Source organism: Coregonus lavaretus (genome assembly GCF_964263955.1).
Source record: "Coregonus lavaretus genome assembly, chromosome: 12".
Classification (NCBI taxonomy): domain Eukaryota; kingdom Metazoa; phylum Chordata; class Actinopteri; order Salmoniformes; family Salmonidae; genus Coregonus; species Coregonus lavaretus.
The window spans coordinates 25223621-25247509 of NC_139999.1; the positions used below are offsets into that span (position 1 = coordinate 25223621).

Below are 23889 nucleotides of genomic sequence, written 5' to 3' on the forward strand. Positions count from 1 at the left end.
AGACCCCTTGTGAGACCATATGCTGGTGCGGTTGGCCCTGGGTTCCTCCTATTGCAAGACAATACTAGACCTCATGTGGCTGGAGTGTGTCAGCAGTTCCTGCAAGAGGAAGGCATTGATGCTATGGACTGGCCCGCCCGTTTACCCAATCCTGAATCCAATTGAGCACATCTGGGACATCATGTCTCGCTCCATCCACCAACGCCACGTTGCACCACAGACTGTCCAGGAGTTGGCGGATGCTTTAGTCCAGGTCTGGGAGGAGATCCCTTAGGAGACCATCCGCCACCTCATCAGGAGTATGCCCAGGCGTTGTAGGGAGGTCATACAGGCACGTGGAGGCCACACACACTACTGAGCCTCATTTTGACTTGTTTTAAGGACATTACATCAAAGTTGGATCAGCCTGTAGTGTGGTTTTCCACTTTAATTTTGAGGGTGACTCCAAATCCAGACCTCCATGGGTTGATAAATTTGATTTCCATTGATAATTCTTGTGTGCTTTTGTTGTCAGCACATTCAACTATGTAAAGAAAAAAGTATTTAATAAGATTATTTCATTCATTCAGATCTAGGATGTGTTATTTTAGTGTTCCCTTTTTTTGAGCAGTATATATATATATATATATTTTTATTTTTATTGAATGAATGTGCCTTACCTCCACTTCTGCTGGGTTGAAGTGATATATATATAATAGTCAGAGGGTGGCACTGTGGAGACGTGTACGGAATAATACACACTGTGTAGGATTATAAGCAATTTGTGTCCACATTTGTATGAGTTTTAACAGCAACCGTGTAGCCCATATTTGGCATGGTGAAGTTCCCTGTTATCCATTACAGGATTCAACCTCCACCCAAATCAGTCTGCCATGCAATAACTGTAGGCCTTGTCTTTATTGAGAGCAAGAATGCACCATGTGTTTCTATCTATTGGTAACACTTAATAAGGATGTATAAAGGGGTGATATGTAGTTTATACAAACTAAGTTATTAGTTTATAACCGTTATAACACATTGGTTTATTTGTATTGTTTTGGTGACATGCCATTGTATGTATTGACAAAAGGTTTATACAGTTATTCACTATTATACAAGACTGCTAAAGTGACCCACTACACCCACTACAATGTATATGCAATACTTTTTAGTGTTCATTCTGCTACTATACACGGAGGGATGGAGCCCGTGTAAAAGGTTGTTGAGCGGGGCGCAGTGACATCTGCATAAATGGGCGTTCCGGGATTCGCGCATCTCGCTTGGCAGTGACAGGTGTATTTAACCTGTGGCGAGGGATGCAGTCGCGGTTGTCATCAAAATGCATGGAATGCGAACTACGACCTGGAACGAGAGTAAATTACCATTGAGTGAATGCTGTGATAGAAAACTGCTGGTGTCGTCATCTGTCACAGGTATATAAAGGCACTCTCGTTGACGTACTAAATATACGGCTTCCGATGTTCCAAATTTCCGAGAAGATTTGTCTCTCACGCAGTCAATGGTGAGGTGAGTGGATACCTTGTTTTGACAACTTCCATCCAAAGGTTTAGGAGAATAAGACGAACCAACCAATGATAAGGTGATGGGGAGGCTGAAACACATTTATGAATTCATGTAGGTATTGTATTGCGGTCTTATTTGCTGTTTTAGTATTGCAATATTACGGACGCATAGCGCGTAGTGAATTTTATTGGAAGTCATGCTACTCCAGCATTACTGTGGTTTTTTCTTGGACAATACGACATTTATTTACACATTACCCGGGAAAACCTCATCCATGACAGGCTGGCTCTCAAAAGTGAATTTTCAATTATAATAGAGAAATTAAACTCCGACCAGATCCAGGGAATAACTCAAGATTAGAAATCTCTGTTCGCCCATATTTTCTCCTGCGTTAGTGCTTGTGAAACAAAGCAAAACCAGAGATACCATTTCAGATCAGTGACGAACCACATCAAAAAGATACAATATGTCCAGAACACTGAAAAAGAAGAAACATTGGTCCAGCAAAGTGCAGGAGTGTGCCGTGTCATGGGGAAGCCTCGGAGAATTCGGCAATGTGGTGGAGGTGCTGGGGGGTGCAGAACACGGAGAGTTCCCTTACCTGGGCCAGATGAAGTTGGATGTGATGGTGTGCCACGTCGGTAGAATGCCCTATTTCGGTGACGTTTTGTTGGAGATCAACGGAACCCCAGTCAGTGGACTTACAAACCGCGATACGCATGCTGTCATTCGCCACTTTCGGGAGCCCATTCGTTTGAAGACTGTCAAACCAGGTGCGTCTTCTTTTTTACCTCAAGTATTTGATATACAAAATTGGCCTAACTACATTAGTCTACATATGCTCTATGCCAGAGTAGTCTACCAACTAACTACCAGTTGAATAATTGTGTGTAATTAACTTTTAGAAATAAGTACATATATTTTATGGGGGTATTTACCATTTATTCTATCACTTATTTTTTTTGTCTCTGATAATAAAATGGCATGCTTACAGTGTACGGTAATTATACAGGTTGTTCTATCTATAATGCAATGTAAAGGGTAGTGCCCTTTTTGTTATTCCTACATATTTATTGGAGTGACTACTCCTTCATACAAAGGAGTCAGTGTCCATCCCTTACTGGGGCTCTTCATGTATGCCATTTGGCTTTGAGCATTGGTCAAGTCTACCAGAATGTTCTTATGCCCTTTGCTTTCTGTTATTGATGAATGCCAATGCCTCTCACATTGCTGGTTGTGATGTGAGTGGCATGGCAAGTCATTTAACCCCACTGTACAGACATGGACCCCTACCTCCTGTAGCTAGAATCCTTTATTGAAACAATAACAAAGCAGCCACCCCACCTGTGTGTTGGTAAAAAGCTGAGGGATGGGCCTGGATAAATGTAACCACTGTCAAATTCATAGACAGAGCTATGGATGCAAGGACTGACCACCCATGATATCAAAATGATAGTTTTAACCATGTTTTGAGGCTATACGTTTGTTTACATTTGCTTACAATCATTCGAGTAAAACAAGCTTGTATTTTGGGTTCAGAGACCTATACTACGAATCAGGTTTGAGGAGTTAGCGAGGTAACTTTGGTCAACTCTGGGTTCAACTCGAGATAAAGTGGCTCACCTTTTTAGCCAGGTACATTTCTATGGCAATGAATCCTTCAGAACTAACGTGCTCCGGGGCAGGCTAACTCCATTTATACTGAATGAAGTGTCTGAGCCACGAGTTGAGGACCAAAGAAATCAAATACCCTCCCTCTCGCAAAGATTGTGTCATGATCTCCTTTATTTGAGGAATACGACTGATGAAATATTTTATGAATCCAATGTTTTTTTGTGTGAGATATATATATATATATATATATATAATATAATACTTATCACATTACACATTCAGTTAATGACAGCATTCACTCTCCAAAACTGTACATTCCTTTGCCCAATTGTATTTAGAAATTTGCTAAAGGCAAACTGACAGCTGCAACCATTGCTATTGTACCCATGAGTTTAAAGGTGCACTATGCAGAAATCGCTCAGCCGTTTCCTGGTTGCAAAGATTCTAATAGTTTGCCTGATTTCAGTTTGTGACCAAACAAGCAGTCATTGTATAGAGAATCATTGTACCATCTAAACCACTGTGAAATATATTTTCCATAACCACAGTTTTTTTTTCCAGCTGTTTGAAGCTGTTGTACAAAAGTAAAAGACAAAACAAAAAAACTTAAGCGTGAAGCATAGAAATGGTGCACATAGAACACGTCTACCGCTTCTTAGACTTGCTTTCAATGAGAATGAAAGCCAAATTGAGCAATCGGGGGAGAAGGGCCTTGGAGCTGACCAAGAACCGGATGGTCACTCTGACAGAGCTCTAGAGTTCCTCTGTGGAGATGGGAGAACATTCCAGAAAGTCAACCATCTCTGCAGCACTCCACAATTCAGGCCTTTATGGTAGAGTGGCCAGCGGAAGCCACTCCTCAGTAAAAGGCACATGACAGCCCGCTTGGAGTTTGCCAAAAGGCACCTAAAGACTCTCAGACCATGAGAAACAATATTCTCTGGTCTGATGAAACCAAGACTGAACTCTTTGGACTGAATGCAAAGCGTCATGTCTGGTGGAAACGTGGCACCATCCCTACGGTGAAGCATGGTGGTGGCAGCATCATGCTGTGGTGATGTTTTTCAGTGGCAGGGACTGGGAGACTAGTCAGGATCGAGGGAAAGATGAACAGAGCAAAGTACAGAGAGATCCTTGATGAAAACCTGCTCAGGACCTCAGACTGGGGTGAAGGTTCACCTTCCAACAGGACAACAACCCTAAGCACACAGCCAAGACAACGCAGGAGTGGCTTTGGGACAAGTCTCTGAATGTCCTTGAGTGACCCAGCCAGAGCCCGTACTTGAACCCGATTGAACATCTCTGGAGAGACCTGAAACCTGACAGAGCTTGAGAGGATCTGCAGAGAAGAATGGGAGAAACTCCCCAAATACAGGTGTGCCAAGCTTGTAGCATCATACCCAAGAAGACACAAGGCTGTAATCGCTGCCAAAGGTGCTTCAACAAAGTACTGATTTAAAGGGGCTGATATTGTGATATTTCAGTATAAAAAATATACAAAATTAGCAAAAAAATCTAAACCTGTTTTTGCTTTGTCATTATGGGCTGTTGTGTGTAAATTGATGACGGAAAACAACAATTTTAATCAGTTTTAGAATAAGGCTGTAATGTAATAAAATGTGAAAGAAGTCAAGGGGTCTGAATACTTTCCGAAGGCACTGTAAGCACTCGGTGGTCCCATTCTGTGAGCTTGTGTGGCCTACCACTTCGCGGCTAAGCCGTTGTTGCTCCTAAACGTTTCCACTTCACAATAGCAGCACTTGCAGCTCTAGCAGGGTATACATTTTACAAACGGACTTGTTGGAAAGGTGGCATCCTATGATGTGCCACATTGAAACTCACTGCGCTCTTCATTAAGGCCATTCTACCGCCAATGTTTTGTGAAGTGCACCAGTTTCTCTTGCAGCAAAGCACCCCCACAGCATGATGCTGCCACCCCCATGCTTTATGGTTGGGATGGTTTTCTCCGGCTTGCAAGTAACCCCTTTTTCCTCCAAACATAACAAATGTCATTATGGCCAAACAGTTCTATTTTTGTTTAACCAGACCAGAGGGCAAAAAGTATGATCTTTGTCACCATGTGCAGTTGCAAACCGTAGTCTGGCTTTTTTATGGCGGTTTTGGAGCAGTGGCTTCTTCCTTGCTGAGTGGCCTTTCAGGTTATGTCGATATAGGACTCGTTTTACTGTGGATATAGATACTTTTGTACCTGTTTCCTCCAGCATCTTCACAAGGTCCTTTGCTGTTGTTCTGGGATTGATTTGCACATTTCGCACCAAAGTACGAAGAGAGACAGGACGCGTCTCCTTCCTGAGCGATATGACGGCTGCGTGGTCCCATGGTGTTTATACTTGCGTACTGTTGTTTGTACAGATGAACGTGGTACCTTCAGGCATTTGGAAATTGCTCCCAAGGATGAACCAGACTTGTGGAGGTCTACAATAATTTTTCTGAGGTCTTGGCTGAATTCTTTTGATTTTCCCATGATGTCAAGCAAAGAGGCAGTGAGTTTGAAGGTAGGCCTTGAAATACATCCACAGGTACACCTCCCATTGACTCAAATGATGTCAATTAGCCTATCAGAAGCTTCTAAAGCCATGAGATCATTTTCTGGAATTTTCCAAGCTGTTTAAAAGCACAGTCAACTTAGTATATGTAAACTTCTGACCCACTGGAATTGTGATACAGTGAATTATAAGTGAAATAATCTGCCTGTAAACGATTGTTGGAAAAATTACTTGTGTCATGCAGAAAGTAGATGTCCTAACCGACTTGCCAAAACTATAGTTTGTTAACAAGAAATTTGTGGAGTGGTTAAAAAAAAGTTTTAATGACTCCAACCTAAGTGAATGTAAACTTCCGACTTCAACTGTAGCTTCTTACTTTCTGGTGTTCTTATTTTTATTTATTGTGTGTTTTTGTTCTACCTTTTATTAAAACTGATGTTTCAGCATTGTCTCAATGAAGAGTTTGGTGTTCGACTAGCCATGTGTGACATGCACGCGCAGTTACAAGCTTGCTAGAGTCAGCAGCAGGCCGACAAGCAGTATCCACCGTCGTAGTACGGATGAAGCCTGACCTGGAATGGGAAGCTAACTGAAGCTTGCTAGCTTTATAAAAGCCTGAGTAGATCTAGCTTGCTTCGTTTTGTACCACTCTGATGGGGTACGGCCGTTTTAACGAAGTTAATTTATAAGTTATATTCTTCAATAATCAATGGGTGGATCATTCATTTATATGTCCAAAAAAGGATATAGCAACTATGGATTCCAGCTTTAAGGTCTATATACCGGTTTAATGAATTCCTATCTTATGGGCCTAATGGAACCCTGGTTTCTGCAGTCTGTATGAACTCTAAGGGCTTCCGGGGTCAGCCAGGCTGGAGGGTTGGCTGTCTGTTTATCTGGTATAGGGGAAGGGGTGCTGTGTATTTGAACTGAAATACCTAAACAACAACTGAGACTGCAAAAGGTTGCAGCAGCTGATTCTTAGGCCTCCAGGCCAGTAGCCCTAAACATCAGCTGTGTTTGGGAGAGTGAGAGTTTGCGTGTCCTCCACTGCACTGCATGCCCCCAGAGCTCCTCACACCGCACTCTATGCCCCACTAACCAAGGTTGATTAATAAAGGGCATGGTAGAGCGAAGGAATCAGCTCAGCCTTTGGCTCGAGGCTCAACTCCCATGCTATGCTGTTTTTGTTCTTAAGCTGGTAGTGATGACAATATTCCTCATTACCTTCTACTTCACATTCATCATTACCAGCAGCAGCAACAACGGCCTGAACTAGCTTCATTATTCCGTTAATGTATCAGTCATCCATATGATGGGTCACAGTGAGGGCTTGTAGTGTCTTGCAGAGGCTCCTCCTTAGCAATGTGTTTGCTGCTACAATGGTCAAAACTCACATAGAAACCTCCGTAACAAACAGCTTTTTGAGTGTGTGTGTGTGTGTGTGTGTGTCTTGTCGCTTGTGGATGAACACACATGCACACACAGTGTTTCCTGTGCGGTAAGCTCATGTTTAATTCACGCCTTTTTGCATAATTGAGGAAGCAAGTGTTTCTGTGTCCACGCTGATGGGGGCGGTGTGGTACAGGGCAGCGTAGTGGCGATGGGCCAGGAGGATCAGCTGTTACCAGGAAGCTGTTATGTAGTGCTAATGGCTGGCGGGAGAGGGGAGAGCAGAGGGTGAAGGGATGGAGCTGACAGAGCTTGGTCCACCAGATGTTCTACTGCTGCTGTTCCCAGGATCCTCTGCTCTCTCTCCCCTGGATCATGGAGCTGGTGGACTTCCTGTATCTGCTGACAGCTGGAAGAAGAGCTAGGAGGAGGAGTTGGGAGTGTAGTATAATTGCAGTATGAATCACTTTATTGTGGGAATTAGGCTGTTTTGAGAAGTTTTAAATCTTAAAAGTAGCTACAGTAGTAAGGCATAGCTGTGCTGGATGCATTGGTAGAGCATGGGTGAAGTTAGGATGTGTGGTGCTCATGTGGAGTAGTGTGACTGACGAGGCATTGTGAGAGGACAGGAGGAGTCTCCTTGGAGGCTGTCAATGGAGCTGAATGAGGGCTCAACTCTAGTCTCTTGTTCCATAGGGCATCGGCTTGCTCCTACCTAATGCATCATCCACATCTACGCACATACTCAATGAGCTGCCATAAGGCATTGCTCACACACGTAACCCCCTTTGATATGTAAAAATGCACATTGAGCCAAAGGCAAGAACCTATGATATGTGTGCATTTTATTCAATAGAGAATGTGATTAAACTGGGGGATGCCTTTTTTTAAGTCATTTTTATTTTAGGGGGATGCTTTTAATAAAAGCTACTGAAATAGGCATGAGTGTATCATGAAACTTTTGTTTTAATAAAGGCATGTTTCTGCAGGTTCCACCTAGGGATTAGAATTCATGATGGAAATGTTGAGAGATGGTGAGTGTACTACACTGCATTACCTCCTCTGTTCAATGTTGCTGCATATTTTACATTATAGTCATTTAGCAGACGCTCTTATCCAGAGCGACTTACAGTTAGTGAATGCATACATTTTCATACTGGCCCCCCGTGGGAAACGAACCCTCAACCCTGGCGTTGCAAGCACCATGTTCTACCAACTGAGCTACAGGAGGGCATATCACCTACATAATCACTGCAGAAAAGAACTCTTATAGTCTTTCAGTCCCTAATTACACCTATAGGTGTCATGCCCTGATGAACACATTAATTCCATTTCAAAGTCTTTGTGCCCAAATGAGATACCATATTGCATTAAGTCAATGGCCAGGGCCTTGGTGTATTTTGCCTCAGACCTCAGAAACAGCATCTCTGTAATGGTATGCATGCTGTGTTTGTCTGCAGTGGGTCCCTCTAATGAGTGTGCTGAAGGCAGTGGAGCAGCCTGGCTCTCACAGCCCTGTCTCTCACACATGCCACCATATTTCACATTACCTGCTGATTACAGCAATACAGAGCAATGTTAGTGGATCCTATTCTCCGCCCTGTAATGGTATCCGATAGAGATGGTGGACGTGGGTTAATCACGTTAATGCATAACTCATATCTATCTGGAAAGTGGCTACAGTCTCAATAGTCCTCCTCTTGACAGGTCCTGCTTTGTCATTGGAATGAGATTTGTGTCGGTCGGTCGTTTGCCAAAAAACTGGAGAGGGAACACAAGCTGAGAGGCCCTCTGGTCTGGCACACATCTGGCTTCTGCTTTAGCTGGGTCGTTCCACCAATCCGGTGCCTTAGCATTCTGTCAAAAAGAGCACATGTTCAACTTCATAAAAAAACAAGATTTCCCATCTCAAGAAGTAAATACAGTGAGGGAAAAAAGTATTTGATCCCCTGCTGATTTTGTACGTTTGCCCACTGACAAAGACATGATCAGTCTATAATTTGGTTTATTTGAACAGTGAGGGACAGAATAACAACAACAAAATCCAGAAATGTTATAAATTGATTTTCATTTTAATGAGGGAAATAAGAATTTGACCCTTCTGCAAAACATGACTTAGTACTTGGTGGCAAAACCCTTGTTGGCAATCACAGAGGTCAGACGTTTCTTGTAGTTGGCCACCAGGTTTGTCAGGAGGGATTTTGTCCCACTCCTCTTTGCAGATCTTCTCCAAGTCATTAAGGTTTCGAGGTTGATGTTTGGCAACTCGAACCTTCAGCTCCCTCCACAGATTTTCTATGGGATTAAGGTCTGGAGACTGGCTAGGCCACTCCAGGACCTTAATGTGCTGCTTCTTGAGACACTCCTTTGTTGCCTTGGCCGTGTGTTTTGGGTCATTGTCATGCTGGAATACCCATCCACGACCCATTTTCAATGCCCTGGCTGAGGGAAGGAGGTTCTCACCCAAGATTTGACGGTACATGGCCCTGTCCATCGTCCCTTTGATGCAGTGAAGTTGTCCTGTCCCCTTAGCAGAAAAACACCCCCAAAGCATAATGTTTCCACCTCCATGTTTGATGGTGGGTATGGTGTTCTTGGGGTCATAGGCAGCATTTCTCCTCCTCCAAACACGGCGAGTTGAGTTGATGCCAAAGAGCTCCATTTTGGTCTCATCTGACCACAACACTTTCACCCAGTTCTCCTCTGAATCATTCAGATGTTCATTGGCAAACTTCAGACGGGCATGTATATGTGCTTTCTTGAGCAGGGGGACCTTGCAGGCGCTGCAGGATTTCAGTCCTTCACGGCGTAGTGTGTTACCAATTGTTTTCTTGGTGACTATGGTCCCAGCTGCCTTGAGATCATTGACAAGATCCTCCCGTGTAGTTCTGGGCTGATTCCTCACCGTTCTCATGATCATTGCAACTCCACAAGGTGAGATCTTGCATGGAGCCCCAGGCCGAGGGAGATTGACAGTTATTTTGTGTTTCTTCCATTTGCGAATAATCGCACCAACTGTTGTCACCTTCTCACCAAGCTGCTTGGCGATGGTCTTGTAGCCCATTCCAGCCTTGTGTAGGTCTACAATCTTGTCCCTGACATCCTTGGAGAGCTCTTTGGTCTTGGCCATGGTGGAGAGTTTGGAATCTGATTGATTGATTGCTTCTGTGGACAGGTGTCTTTTATACAGGTAACAAGCTGAGATTAGGAGCACTCCCTTTAAGAGTGTGCTCCTAATCTCAGCTCTTTACCTGTATAAAAAACACCTGGGAGCCAGAAATCTTTCTGATTGAGAGGGGGTCAAATACTTACTTCCCTCATTAAAATGCAAATCAATTTATAACATTTTTGACATGCGTTTTTCTGGATTTTTTTGTTGTTATTCTGTCTCTCACTTTTCAAATAAACCTACCATTAAAATTATAGACTGATCATGTCTTTGTCAGTGGGCAAACGTACAAAATCAGCAGGGGATCAAATACTTTTTTTCCCTCACTGTATGCCAGCACTACTGAGATCCCATTGATCTCACTTGCAATGAAAACTCCAGGCAACATTGACATCGTAGAAGCAGAGAGCTTAGTGGGCTAGATACAGTGGGGAAAAAAAGTATTTAGTCAGCCACCAATTGTGCAAGTTCTCCCACTTAAAAAGATGAGAGAGGCCTGTAATTTTCATCATAGGTACATGTCAACTATGACAGACAAAATGACAAACAAAAATCCAGAAAATCACATTGTAGGATTTTTTATGAATTTATTTGCAAATTATGGTGGAAAATAAGTATTTGGTCAATAACAAAAGTTTCTCAATACTTTGTTATATACCCTTTGTTGGCAATGACACAGGTGAAACGTTTTCTGTAAGTCTTCACAAGGTTTTCACACACTGTTGCTGGTATTTTGGCCCATTCCTCCATGCAGATCTCCTCTAGAGCAGTGATGTTTTGGGGCTGTCGCTGGGTAACACAGACTTTCAACTCCCTCCAAAGATTTTCTATGGGGTTGAGATCTGGAGACTGGCTAGGCCACTCCAGGACCTTGAAATGCTTCTTACGAAGCCACTCCTTCGTTGCCCGGGCGGTGTATTTGGGATCATTGTCATGCTGAAAGACCCAGCCACGTTTCATCTTCAATGCCCTTGCTGATGGAAGGAGGTTTTCACTCAAAATCTCACGATACATGGCCCCATTTATTATTTCCTTTACACGGATCAGTCGTCCTGGTCCCTTTGCAGAAAAACAGCCCCAAAGCATGATGTTTCCACCTCCATGCTTCACAGTAGGTATGGTGTTCTTTGGATGCAACTCAGCATTCTTTGTCCTCCAAACACGATGAGTTTAATTTTTACCAAAAAGTTCTATTTTGGTTTCATCTGACCATATGACATTCTCCCAATCCTCTTCTGGATCATCCAAATGCACTCTAGCAAACTTCAGACGGGCCTGGACATGTACTGGCTTAAGCAGGGGGACACGTCTGGCACTGCAGGATTTGAGTCCCTGGCGGCGTAGTGTGTTACTGATGGTAGGCTTTGTTACTTTGGTCCCAGCTCTCTGCAGGTCATTCACTAGGTCCCCCCGTGTGGTTCTGGGATTTTTGCTCACCGTTCTTGTGATCATTTTGACCCCACGGGGTGAGATCTTGCGTGGAGCCCCAGATCGAGGGAGATTATCAGTGGTCTTGTATGTCTTCCATTTCCTAATAATTGCTCCCACAGTTGATTTCTTCAAACCAAGCTGCTTACCTATTGCAGATTCAGTCTTCCCAGCCTGGTGCAGGTCTAGAATTGTGTTTCTGGTGTCCTTTGACAGCTCTTTGGTCTTGGCCATAGTGGAGTTTGGAGTGTGACTGTTTGAGGTTGTGGACAGGTGTCTTTTATACTGATAACAAGTTCAAACAGGTGCCATTAATACAGGTAACGAGTGGAGGACAGAGGAGCCTCTTAAAGAAGAAGTTACAGGTCCGTGAGAGCCAGAAATCTTGCTTGTTTGTAGGTGACCAAATACTTATTTCCACCATAATTTGCTAATAAATTCATTAGAAATCCTACAATGTGATTTTCTGGAGAAAAAAATTCTCAATTTGTCTGTCATAGTTGACGTGTACCTATGATGAAAATTACAGGCCTCTCTCATCTTTTTAAGTGGGAGAACTTGCACAATTGGTGGCTGACTAAATACTTTTTCCCCCCACTGTATGTACAACCGTCAACGTGATGTGAAAAGCATACTGAGGTCCTGCAGGCCCAGTACAGTTATATGCATCAGGATTTTGGAATGCTTCACACATCTGATAGGGCTTGTGTTGTGAATAGGGTTGCAAAGGAGGGGTATATTGCTGGAAACTTTTGAAGTTTACCTGTAAACTACCAGCATTTTTGTAACTTTTAAAGTATTTTGGGAGTTTTATAAAACGACATTAGTGGCCTTTTTGGGTACTTCAGATAACCACAGGTGTGTATAATTATCTCTGGTCCTCTGTGTGGCCTTATTACATGTAAAATATAAAATCATTAAATAAGATGATTTTAATATACAAAATAGAATGACAAAGCTGTAAAGCATTATCCTAAATATAAACCATCAACTTTGAATACCATTGGTGTTTTTATATGAGGGTTTCAGTATGAAATATATATACAGTGGGGAAAAAAGGTATTTAGTCAGCCACCAATTGTGCAAGTTCTCCCACTTAAAAAGATGAGAGAGGCCTGTAATTTTCATCATAGGTACACGTCAACTATGACAGACAAATTGAGAAAAAAAATCCAGAACATCACATTGTAGGATTTTTTATGAATTTATTTGCAAATTATGGTGGAAAATAAGTATTTGGTCACCTACAAACAAGCAAGATATCTGGCTCTCACAGACCTGTAACTTCTTCTTTAAGAGGCTCCTCTGTCCTCCACTTGTTACCTGTATTAATGGCACCTGTTTGAACTTGTTATCAGTATAAAAGACACCTGTCCACAACCTCAAACAGTCACACTCCAAACTCCACTATGGCCAAGACCAAAGAGCTGTCAAAGGACACCAGAAACAAAATTGTAGACCTGCACCAGGCTGGGAAGACTGAATCTGCAATAGGTAAGCAGCTTGGTTTGAAGAAATCAACTGTGGGAGCAATTATTAGGAAATGGAAGACATACAAGACCACTGATAATCTCCCTCGATCTGGGGCTCCATGCAAGATCTCACCCCGTGGGGTCAAAATGATCACAAGAACGGTGAGCAAAAATCCCAGAACCACACGGGGGGACCTAGTGAATGACCTGCAGAGAGCTGGGACCAAAGTAACAAAGCCTACCATCAGTAACACACTACGCCGCCAGGGACTCAAATCCTGCAGTGCCAGACGTGTCCCCCTGCTTAAGCCAGTACATGTCCAGGCCCGTCTGAAGTTTGCTAGAGTGCATTTGGATGATCCAGAAGAGGATTGGGAGAATGTCATATGGTCAGATGAAACCAAAATATAACTTTTTGGTAAAAACTCAACTCGTCGTGTTTGGAGGACAAAGAATGCTGAGTTGCATCCAAAGAGCACCATACCTACTGTGAAGCATGGGGTGGAAACATCATGCTTTGGGGCTGTTTTTCTGCAAAGGGACCAGGACGACTGATCCGTGTAAAGGAAAGAATAATGGGGCCATGTATCGTGAGATTTTGAGTGAAAACCTCCGTCCATCAGCAAGGGCATTGAAGATGAAACGTGGCTGAGTCTTTCAGCATGACAATGATCCCAAACACACCGCCCGGGCAATGAAGGAGTGGCTTCGTAAGAAGCATTTCAAGGTCCTGGAGTGGCCTAGCCAGTCTCCAGATCTCAACCCCATAGAAAATCTTTGGAGGGAGTTGAAAGTCTGTGTTGCCCAGCGACAGCCCTAAAACATCACTGCTCTAGAGGAGATCTGCATGGAGGAATGGGCCAAAATACCAGCAACAGTGTGTGAAAACCTTGTGAAGACTTACAGAAAACGTTTGACCTGTGTCATTGCCAACAAAGGGTATATAACAAAGTATTGAGAAACTTTTGTTATTGACCAAATACTTATTTTCCACCATAATTTGCAAATAAATTCATTAAAAATCCTACAGTGTGATTTTCTGGATTTTTTTCCTCATTTTGTCTGTCAGAGTTGACGTGTACCTATGATGAAAATTACAGGCCTCTCTCATCTTTTTAAGTGGGAGAACTTGCACAATTGGTGGCTGACTAAATACTTTTTTCCCCACTGTATATGTATATGTGTATGTGTATGTATATGTGTGTGTATTTATATATATATATATATATATATATATATATATTTATTTTTTCTTCTTTTTTTTTTACACACTTTTCTCTATTTTCCTATCCCATTATGTCTTTGTTGTAAATGTTTTAATGCCAAACTGGTGGCAGTTGTGAAAAAAGTCAATAGTTGGAAGAGTTGCTTGAAAATAATGTGATTATTGATTAATGCTTTTTAAATTAATTGAACTATTTTCTCTTAAACATGTACATTTACATTTTAGTCATTTAGCTTAAACCATATGGTTTATCCACTAGAAACTCATTGACAATATGGACACAGATATCAAAAATTTAATTACAGAAGAACTTTAGGTAGCTTTGCAACCCTAGCTGTGTTCCTAGCAGCAGGCGATGATGACTGCAATGGACCCAGTATGTGGATCGAACCTTCTACAAATAGCATGTTTGAAGCACTTTGTCACATCCTTGTTCAGAGACTCTACTACCAGCAGGCAACTAACACTGTAATCACCAGCATCCATGCAACAGAGGGACACGTGAGCCTGTCAGGAACTAAGAAGGGTGCTGCTGCTGCCGCAATGCTAGAGCATGACAATAAGTTGTGGAAGTGTTTCTTCATGCCCGAAGCGTCCCACTCTGATCAACCTTTCCTCATGAATGACTTTATCTCTTTATTTATCTTTCTTTTTTTCTCTCTCTCACTCACTCACTCACTCACTCACTCACTCACTCACTCACTCACTCACTCACTCACTCACACACACACACACTTCCCCCCCCCCTCCTATTTGCTTTATTCTTGGTGGTTCTGAGATAATAAACTGCACACCAGCAACCACTTGTTCAGGAAAAGTTGTGGTTGCTATCAGAACAATGGGAAGGTGAAGTAATGATCACTGAATGTGTGGGCAAGGTTCTTCTCCAGAAGCATGACAGTCTTCTGTAGTCTACTTCAATCACCAAGGACACCCATTCACACAACATACCTTTCGTTAAACATCCTGAAGATATTTCTTTAAACATCCTGCTCTTTTAGCTTTATTTTGTGTTTTATCATGTGTTTTCATGACATCACTTCCTGTTTAAACTTCTGTTTCTGCTTCTTTTACCGTCTGCCATCAGAGCCTTAGGCAGCCGCTATGCCCTCACTATTGGCTTACCTCACACAGCTTGCTTACCTCACACAGCTAGCCTACATCACCGGCCTTCCCAGAACACTCCCCTCTCATCAGACATCATCTAAACATCTCAGTTTACAACACAACCCAGTCTCATATGCAATGGTGTGTGTATGTTGTGGCGGTAAAAGGTAATATGGTACAACAAAAACAAACAAGCGTGAAGTCGATCCCAACCCTACTCCTAGTGCTCAATAATTCATTTAGGAGAGGCAGCTACTCTGCATACTCTCCCCAGTGTGTGTGTGTTGTGGTGCGTACTGGTGGTATTACAGTAAACGTGGAACGTCTAAAGTACATTGCGGTCCCTAGTGCTGTCTAATTAGTCCCACCATAATCAAATTGGTGTCGCTCACTCTCCAGCATCATCTTGGAATAGAAAACATGAGGAAAAAGAGGCTTATAGTCTGTGAGGATAGGGTGACGGCTGCAGCTTCTACATTAGGATTGGATGATGGCTGGAGCTCCTCAGTGGGATTGGCTTATAGTTATATCTTCTGTGTATTAAGATCTGACGGTGACTGGTGGCTTGATCCACAGTGTGTGTGGATTTACTAGAGCTGCTCCTGTATGGAACTGGTTGCATTCTTAATCACTGAAATAGAATGAAGGAAAGATTTCACAATATTACAGGCACAACTTAGCCTCCATAGAAACAAATTATGCCTATCTTTATTTGATGTAAGATTTTCTTTGTATTGTTCTGGTTCACATTGTCACATGAACTAACAATGTTTGATATTGTGAGTACATTTTGTACGATTTCAGACCGAGTCCTGTGTCTCTTTGCCCTCTGACTCTCCCTGTGATGGCTCACTCTCTCTCACAATCTTTCTTTTTTTTGGAAGGCCCCCTCTTTGCCTCTCTTTCAGTCTTTCTCAGTCAGCATAGATGACATATCTAATAGCTGCTGCATTTTCCATTTTGATAGATTCTGCTTGTCATGGACTGTGATGTATAACCACACTGCTTTGTCCTGTAGCAGTGCATTTGGTTCTATTGGAATAATTTACTGAAATATCACCATCATTTATCCTGTATTTTAGAATAAACATAACATAAAGTGTACTCACCAGGGTTGGTCCTCATCAGGTTGGGTTGAGTGATGTGTCTGTGTCACTGGTTTTGAGTGATTCCTCGTGATACCAGGACAAAAAAATACCATTATTTGGGGGATCTTCACAAAATGTTATCCACAGAATGGTCCTTTGGATGAAGGATTGTTCACATACAGTATATTTGACATTTGTTGAAAAATATGAATATTGAAAGAACACCATTTTTGATTTATTGTTGAACATAATATACTCTTGATATAATATCAAAGTTCCAGAGTGGGATCTCTGCAAATTGTTTAGTTATGATCCAATTTGTAAGCATTACCAACAGAGTGAATGTGAAAATGGATTCAAAATGGTTGCCCGCTGCTAGTGATTTGCAGGATGTGCAATGATACAAGTAAAAGAAGGGCTGTGATTAGTTACATTGCCTACTATGACAATTTCTCTGTATAAAATGGTGCTTAACCTTAAAACTAACAGAGATCCCACTCTGGAACTTCGATATATCCATAGAGTATATTATGTTCAACAATATATATAAATATTTGCCAAATCAAACATTGACTTTTTTCAATATTCATGTTAATATTTTTCAATATTCATAAATGAATGTTAACAATTATAATATTGAAATAAAAACACTACTTATATTACAGGCCAAACAGTAAAGCTTCATATGACACCAATTTTTGCTTTGTAGCACCTAGAGATGAAATATTCTGGAGTCTTAAAAGAGGGCCGTGTGCGGCCAAAATGTCAAATATGCCAAGTTTGATTAATTATTTCTCAGTTATAATTTTAGATACAAATTGAGATGTCAACAATCATTCCTCCAAAGGACCATTCTATGGATAAAAATGTTTGGGCCCCTCCTGGTTTTGTGAGGAATCACTCTTTTCAGATATTATTAGTAGGCTATGGAGTGGTGGTTGAGAGTCATTCTCTGACTGTTTCTCTACAGTCACTGACCCAAACACTCCCATCATGAAGGACATTATCTTTATGAGCGCCAGCCGCTTTAGGAACAACTGTCATTGATTCTCCCCTTCAGCATGGGCCAGAGATGTGAGATGTCACTATAGCCACTACTGACTAACTACCCCAGAACAGTGTCACTTTTAATCCAGCAGCATTTATTATTATATCCCCACTTCCCATTGGTGTTCATCCACTGGAAGATGAACTCAGGTTACCTTTAAATCGCTCCAAGGTAATGGCCTGGACATTACCGTGCTCTTTTAAAGGAACATTAGCCACCAGCTTAGTTTTCTGACTGAGGCCAATTGATAGGCCGCCATAAACATCAGTCATGGAGAGATTGTGTGTGGGAAACCTGCCAGTCATACAGCTCAGTGTGGCTATGATGATGATGATGATGATGATGATAGGAGGGGGCCACGGAGGGAGATGGCTCTCTCAGGGTTAGTGCCAGGGCAGTGTTAATGTTTGTGTGTCTGTGTGTGTATCCAGGCAGGCAGCACACACATTAAGGGGCTGGGGAGAGTTGCATTGCTACTAGCATTAGCGCAATGAGTACTTAGCATTCTACATGTAGAAACCAGAGAAAATGCCGGCAGTCAGACGCCTACCGTCAGCAAGCGAACGAACAGCAAACTAATGGCAGATGAACGGTAGGCTGTCATTCGGTGCAATGTGTTTTCTCTATTACTGGCCGTGTGTTGACGAATGCCAATGAGACCTTACAGGGCCAAGGCAGCTACAGCGGCAGAGCCTTAGACTGACTGAAGAGCCCTTTACAGGACGACATGGGTTCCCAGAGCCTCACATCCAGGAGCACTGGGCTTTTCTCTTACCCCCATAATCAACAAGATTCTGCTCTCATGCCTCTCTTCAAAGGGCAGATACCAAGGGAATCTAAGAAAGCGATGTCCTGAGAGAACGTCTGTCTTTAAGAGATTACATAATTTGTAGTATTCTCTGTGGGTTCACCATAGAGCCACGACCCCATGGCTGCCACGGGGGGAAAGGGGGAGGTGTGTGTGTGAAATCTTCACTGTGGAATCCACTCTGATCTGTTGATGACAGAGCGGCCGTTGCATACCCATAGAGCTGACGTGCAGAGCTCTCTCACACACAGACACACACACACACACACTGATGTTAATCTGCCCCCCTATGCTTGCACACTATGTTATCAGTTCAACTATATGCAATAGCACCAAAGTAGAGCCATCTCTGGCTGTGATCTGATTATAAACAGGTTCATATAGGGGTACTGACTCAGTGATGAAGCACATTTTAGAGGTAGAAGAGATGAGATGAGTTTGGTTTTATAGCAGCTTTTATTGTGTAATGCGTAGTGATATGCAGTAAGTAACCCATAAATGTGTTAACGTTGACACACCACCCATCCTCTCTCTGTCATAAAACCACTCATGCCATGTCAGGTTGTGATCTTCTTGAGAGAATGGCTATATGAATATTCATAAGTGAAGCTGCCCCTGGCAGAATGTGTTCTGAGCTGTGGCTTAGTAAGGAAAGAGGTGATTTTGGTCTGACCTGTTTGACAGGCCTGGTGGATGTGTGTGTGCATCCTCTCTCGCTCTCGCTCTCTGGGTTGTGTACAGTAGTTGCATTGTGCAGCATTATGGTCTCCACAGGCTCATTACAGATAATTTGTTTTTGTTTTGACATGGTTGCCTCTGCTCCGTTCATCTGCCTGGCTGTCCTCTAGCAATGGTCATCGAAATGCAACAGTTGGACAATGGATGAAGATACTCCAAACTTCTTGATTTTCTATAATAATCAGATATAGACTGAATTATTATAGCACATTATACAACATGTGGGTCTAATCCTGGATGCTGATTGGTTATTGTGTCTATTCCACAAGTTACCACCGGCTAAATCATGACGTTGAAATGCCTATTTACTCTGTTCCATCTGACTGCGCAATCCACTGTCTCATCAACCCAGCCAGACAATTTTATAAACTTGATCTCCACTATAAAAAGCATCTAGACATTATCTCCCATTTCTTTTAGACTAGCAATTGGATTTCAACAGCAGAGATTTGTATAAAATCTCTGACATTTGCAACATTGTTTCTATATTGAAATTTGATCTCCAGCAGTCCCATAGTAATGAACATGTCGGGACGAGACAGACAGGCAGACAGCTTTTCTCAGCCAGTCAAAATCATGAATCAGCTGGCATAACTTTTAAGGATATATACAAAGAAATGTCAATAGAAAACAGGTCAAACGAAACTAAATGCAGCTAGTTTGCAGTCTTTCCAGCTTCAGTTTGAAGTGATTGTGTTAGCTGTGTTGTTGGCTAGCTCCTCTGATCAACAGTGTCCTGACGAGAGAGCACATTTTCTATGCTAAAATCGTGCATCATTAGCTCGTTAGCTCATTGTTATGAATGTATCCAAATAAATGTCACTAGAAAATAGCTTAAACAAACGCAAATACAGCTACTTTGCTGTTTTTCTGGCTGCAGTGTTTGATGTGACTGTAAGTTAGCCGTAGTTGGCTAGCTAGCAAGCAAGGGATAAGAACATTGCCAGCCAGTATGGAAATTGAATATTTAGAATAAAAGACTTAACGACTGGGTCGCATCTCTGGCAACCGAACCGATAGAACGAACGACCAGCCAGCTTGGGTAGCAACCTTAGATTTGTGTCAGGACTATATCTTGTGGAAGGATGAAATAGTATGAATAAATTCATAAAAGTAAAAATTTTTATGAAAATATGTCAATCATTATTTGAATATGTTGGTAACCCGTTGTATAAAAGCAGGTATTTGGAGGATATATTGGTACAGTTTGCCGACTTTGTCTCGGGCCTAACAACACCTGTGCCAATATATCCTCCTAACACCGGCTTCTCGGGCATTATCACTTAATAAAATATTTTACTGGCATGGACAAATAATCGAGTTCAGGGATTTTAGTGGGAATTCAGGTGTCAAATGTAACTTTTTTTTCTTTGAGTGCACTCATATATATATATATATATATATATATATATATATATATAAATTGTCTTATTGTATCAGGTATCTTTTTATATATTTTGTGTTAAAATAAAGAAAATTACTGTTGGTGTATTTGCGTATATGAATACATTAACAGAAAGGGGAGGAACAGGGCTGCAACCACCAAACACTTGCTCTGTCTACCCTACCTGCACTGTCTAGACTGACTCATTAATTACTGTTGTTGTCACGTTATCTTACATAATTCAACAAGTGTGTCAATAGTAGGATACCCTCAGATAAAAAATCAACACGCTTGGCTCTAGATGACCTGTATCGAAAACATACTTTACATTATTTGCAAGACCAGACATAATATCACTGTTATCCGAGTGTTCATTTTCGGAAGTTGCTTTCATTTCAGCGCATCTAATTTTTAAACATTTCAACTGTATTAAATGATTACTTTTTTAAATTCCACAAAAAATGTACGCTGATCAAAATCAGTGGTGAACTGTGATTACAGGACCTAGGTCTTCAGAGGGACCAAAAATCTTCCAATACGTTGTATCAAACTCAAAAATCAAGAAAATAACAGAAAACAGCATCACTCAATGCGCCCAACATGATATATTCTGTAGTCAGACCGTTATAGTGAATGAGGAGCAATGCTTTTTGATGACATTATGAATTAATCAAACAGGCTTGGCCACGCTTGGGCTGCCGCACACACAGAGACAGAACCGGCACGGACATGTGACACACACCATAAAATAATGCGACTAGCAAAACAAACAACACACTGTTTACACAATCTATGGTAGCCTAACACCACTATCACACCGTCACCAATAGCGACAACAACAGTGGTGACAGGCTCGTGGTGCTGCGAAAGGACAGCGACCGTAATATCTGTGCACTCCATGGCGTGAAGGAGAGCCAGTTTTGGTCAAACACATAGACACTGCTGATAGACAGGCGTCAGTAGTCACACACAGCATCAAATAATGTTAAAGAATAAGCAGAACATTCACTCCAGTTGGCCCCATGAAACCGAGTTGCAACAAAAAAACAGTGCAACTGACCAGCTGATGATCATTTGTAAAGTTTAAAAGTTAATCTTGAAAAGGGTGATGCTAACAAATTAGCAACAACATCCACCTTGAAGTTGATAACAGGTGCTGCCGCCACTGTTGTCATTGCCACACTACTGCAACACAAGCTAGCTGACATTACTAGTGTTAGCATTCGAAAACTACTGCTTGTGCCACTGATTATTTGCTCTCAGTAGTGACCTGTCTAGGCTTTAGCCGAAATCACAAGAGAGACGCCCGTCAATGGTGGGACATTTGCATGCGAGAGTAGCGATCGTCAATTGCATGCGGATGCCAATGTAATTGTCATGAAAATCCATGATAAACAGTTATTTGTTCACTATGTAGCCCCTGGGAGTTATTGTTGTGAGTTCCTTTTGACTCACCTTGTCCTACGGGAGCCACCGTACCTGTGCTAAACTGTTGTTGCTTTGCTAGCTCATGAGGAAGTTGTAGCTAATAAACCTGAGTCGTTTATAAACAACAAAGTCTTGTTCTCCTACATAAACAGTATTCTCTCTTGAAATCGGAGTTCTCGAGTTTTCCAGCCGTAACCTGCCTAGGCTATATGCCTATAATCGAAATCAACACAGGGAGGCTGCAATTGTTTTCAAATATGTAGACTATTTGACTGATAGCTTACATCCCAATACATTTTAAACTACATCTTTAGTCTACTTAGCATAGGGAAGATCATAACAATTCCTCTAATTCCTTTTCTACAAACGATCAACACAATTGATCTGCTTATTTTACCTGCATTGCTCCGCGTAGATGCGAGAAAAATAGACTTGCTTTCTAATTTGATGAGCTATGACGCCGAAGATGGAGTTGACGCTCGCCCGTCTGTTTTCTCTCATTCACTCATGTGCATTTTATTTCCAGCGTGAGCACGCTTGTTCACGCACTTAAAATAAAAGCTTTTCGTTTGAATTGAGCTTTTCGAGAACGCCTAGACACAGAACTTTTTCTTTTAAACGGCCCTACCCATTGCAAGTCAAAATATGATTGGTTCATTCCACTATCATTCCCAAATTTTGCTCTAATACAGTTGAATGGCAGAGGCCTTCTGTCCAGCTTCTGAAGGATTTTTCTGCCCGTAACCTTTCTCTTTCCAACACAAACTGAAGAGATGAAATCGCAAGATCATTACAAAGATGAAATATAAAATAATGTATCATATAAAAAAAATATAAAATATATATAAACCCTTAGGCCTTCTCTGAAGGCCTAGAAGGCCTTCATGTTCCACACTGATCACAATAAAGTTATCTTTCTTCTCTTTCTTGTGATGTACAGTACCAGTCAAAAGTTTGGACACGCCTACTCATTCCAGGGTTTTTCTTTATTTTGACTATTTTGTAGAATAATAGTGAAGACATCAAAACTATGAAATAACACATATGGAATCATGTAGTAACCAAAAACATATTTGAGATTTTTTAAACTAGCCACCCTTTGCCTTGATGACAGCTTTGCACACTCTTGGCATTCTCTCAACCAGCTTCATGAGGAATGCTTTTCCAACAGTCTTGAAGGAGTTCCCACATATGCTGAGCACTAGTTGGCTGCTTTTCCTTCACTCTGCAGTCCAACTCATCCCAAACCATCTCAATTGGGTTGAGGTTGGGTGATTGTGGAGGTCAGGTAATCTGATGCAGCACTCCGTCACTCTCCTTGGTCAAATAGCCCTTACACAGCCTGGAGGTGTGTTTTTGGTCATTGTCCTTTTGAAAAACAAATGACAGTCCCACTAAGCGCAAACCAGATGTGATGGCGTATCGCTGCAGAATGCTGTGGTAGCCATGCTGGTTAAGTGTGCCTTTTAATTGTAAATAAATCACAGACACTGTCACCAGCAAAGCACCATCACACCACCTCCTCCATGCTTCACGGTGGGAACCACACATGCGGAGATCATCCGTTCACCTACTCTGTGACTCACAAAGACATGGTGGTTGGAACCAAACATCTCAAATTTGGACTAAAGGACAGATTTCCACCAGTCAAATGTTAATTGCTTGTGTTTCTTGGCTCAAGCAAATCTCTTCTTATTATTGATGTCCTTTAGTAGTGGTTTCTTTGCAGCAATTTGACCATGAAGGCCTGATTCTTGCAGTCTCCTCTGAACAGTTGATGTAGAGATGTGTATGTTACTTGAACTCTGTGAAGCATTTATTTGGGATGCAATTTCTGAGGCTGGTAACTCTAATGAACTTATCCTCTGCAGCAGAGGTAACTCTGGGTCTTCCATTCCTGTGGCGGTCCTCATGAGAGCCAGTTTTATCATAGCGCTTGATGATTTTTGCGACTGCACTTGAAGAACCTTGAAAAGTT

At 41.9% G+C, this 23889-nt stretch overlaps 1 protein-coding gene across 1 annotated transcript in view; it reads left to right on the forward strand.

Annotated features, from left to right (window-relative positions):
* Positions 1–1969: 1969 nt before the first annotated feature.
* Positions 1970–23889, forward strand: part of LOC311138782 (membrane-associated guanylate kinase, WW and PDZ domain-containing protein 3-like) — a gene marked incomplete at both ends in the record, with an annotated part of 215223 nt that continues 193303 nt past the window's right edge. The window contains one exon of the mRNA XM_084173606.1: positions 1970–2276. Within this exon, the coding sequence (XP_084029732.1) occupies positions 1970–2276 (307 nt within the window). The remainder of the gene's footprint in view (positions 2277–23889) is intronic.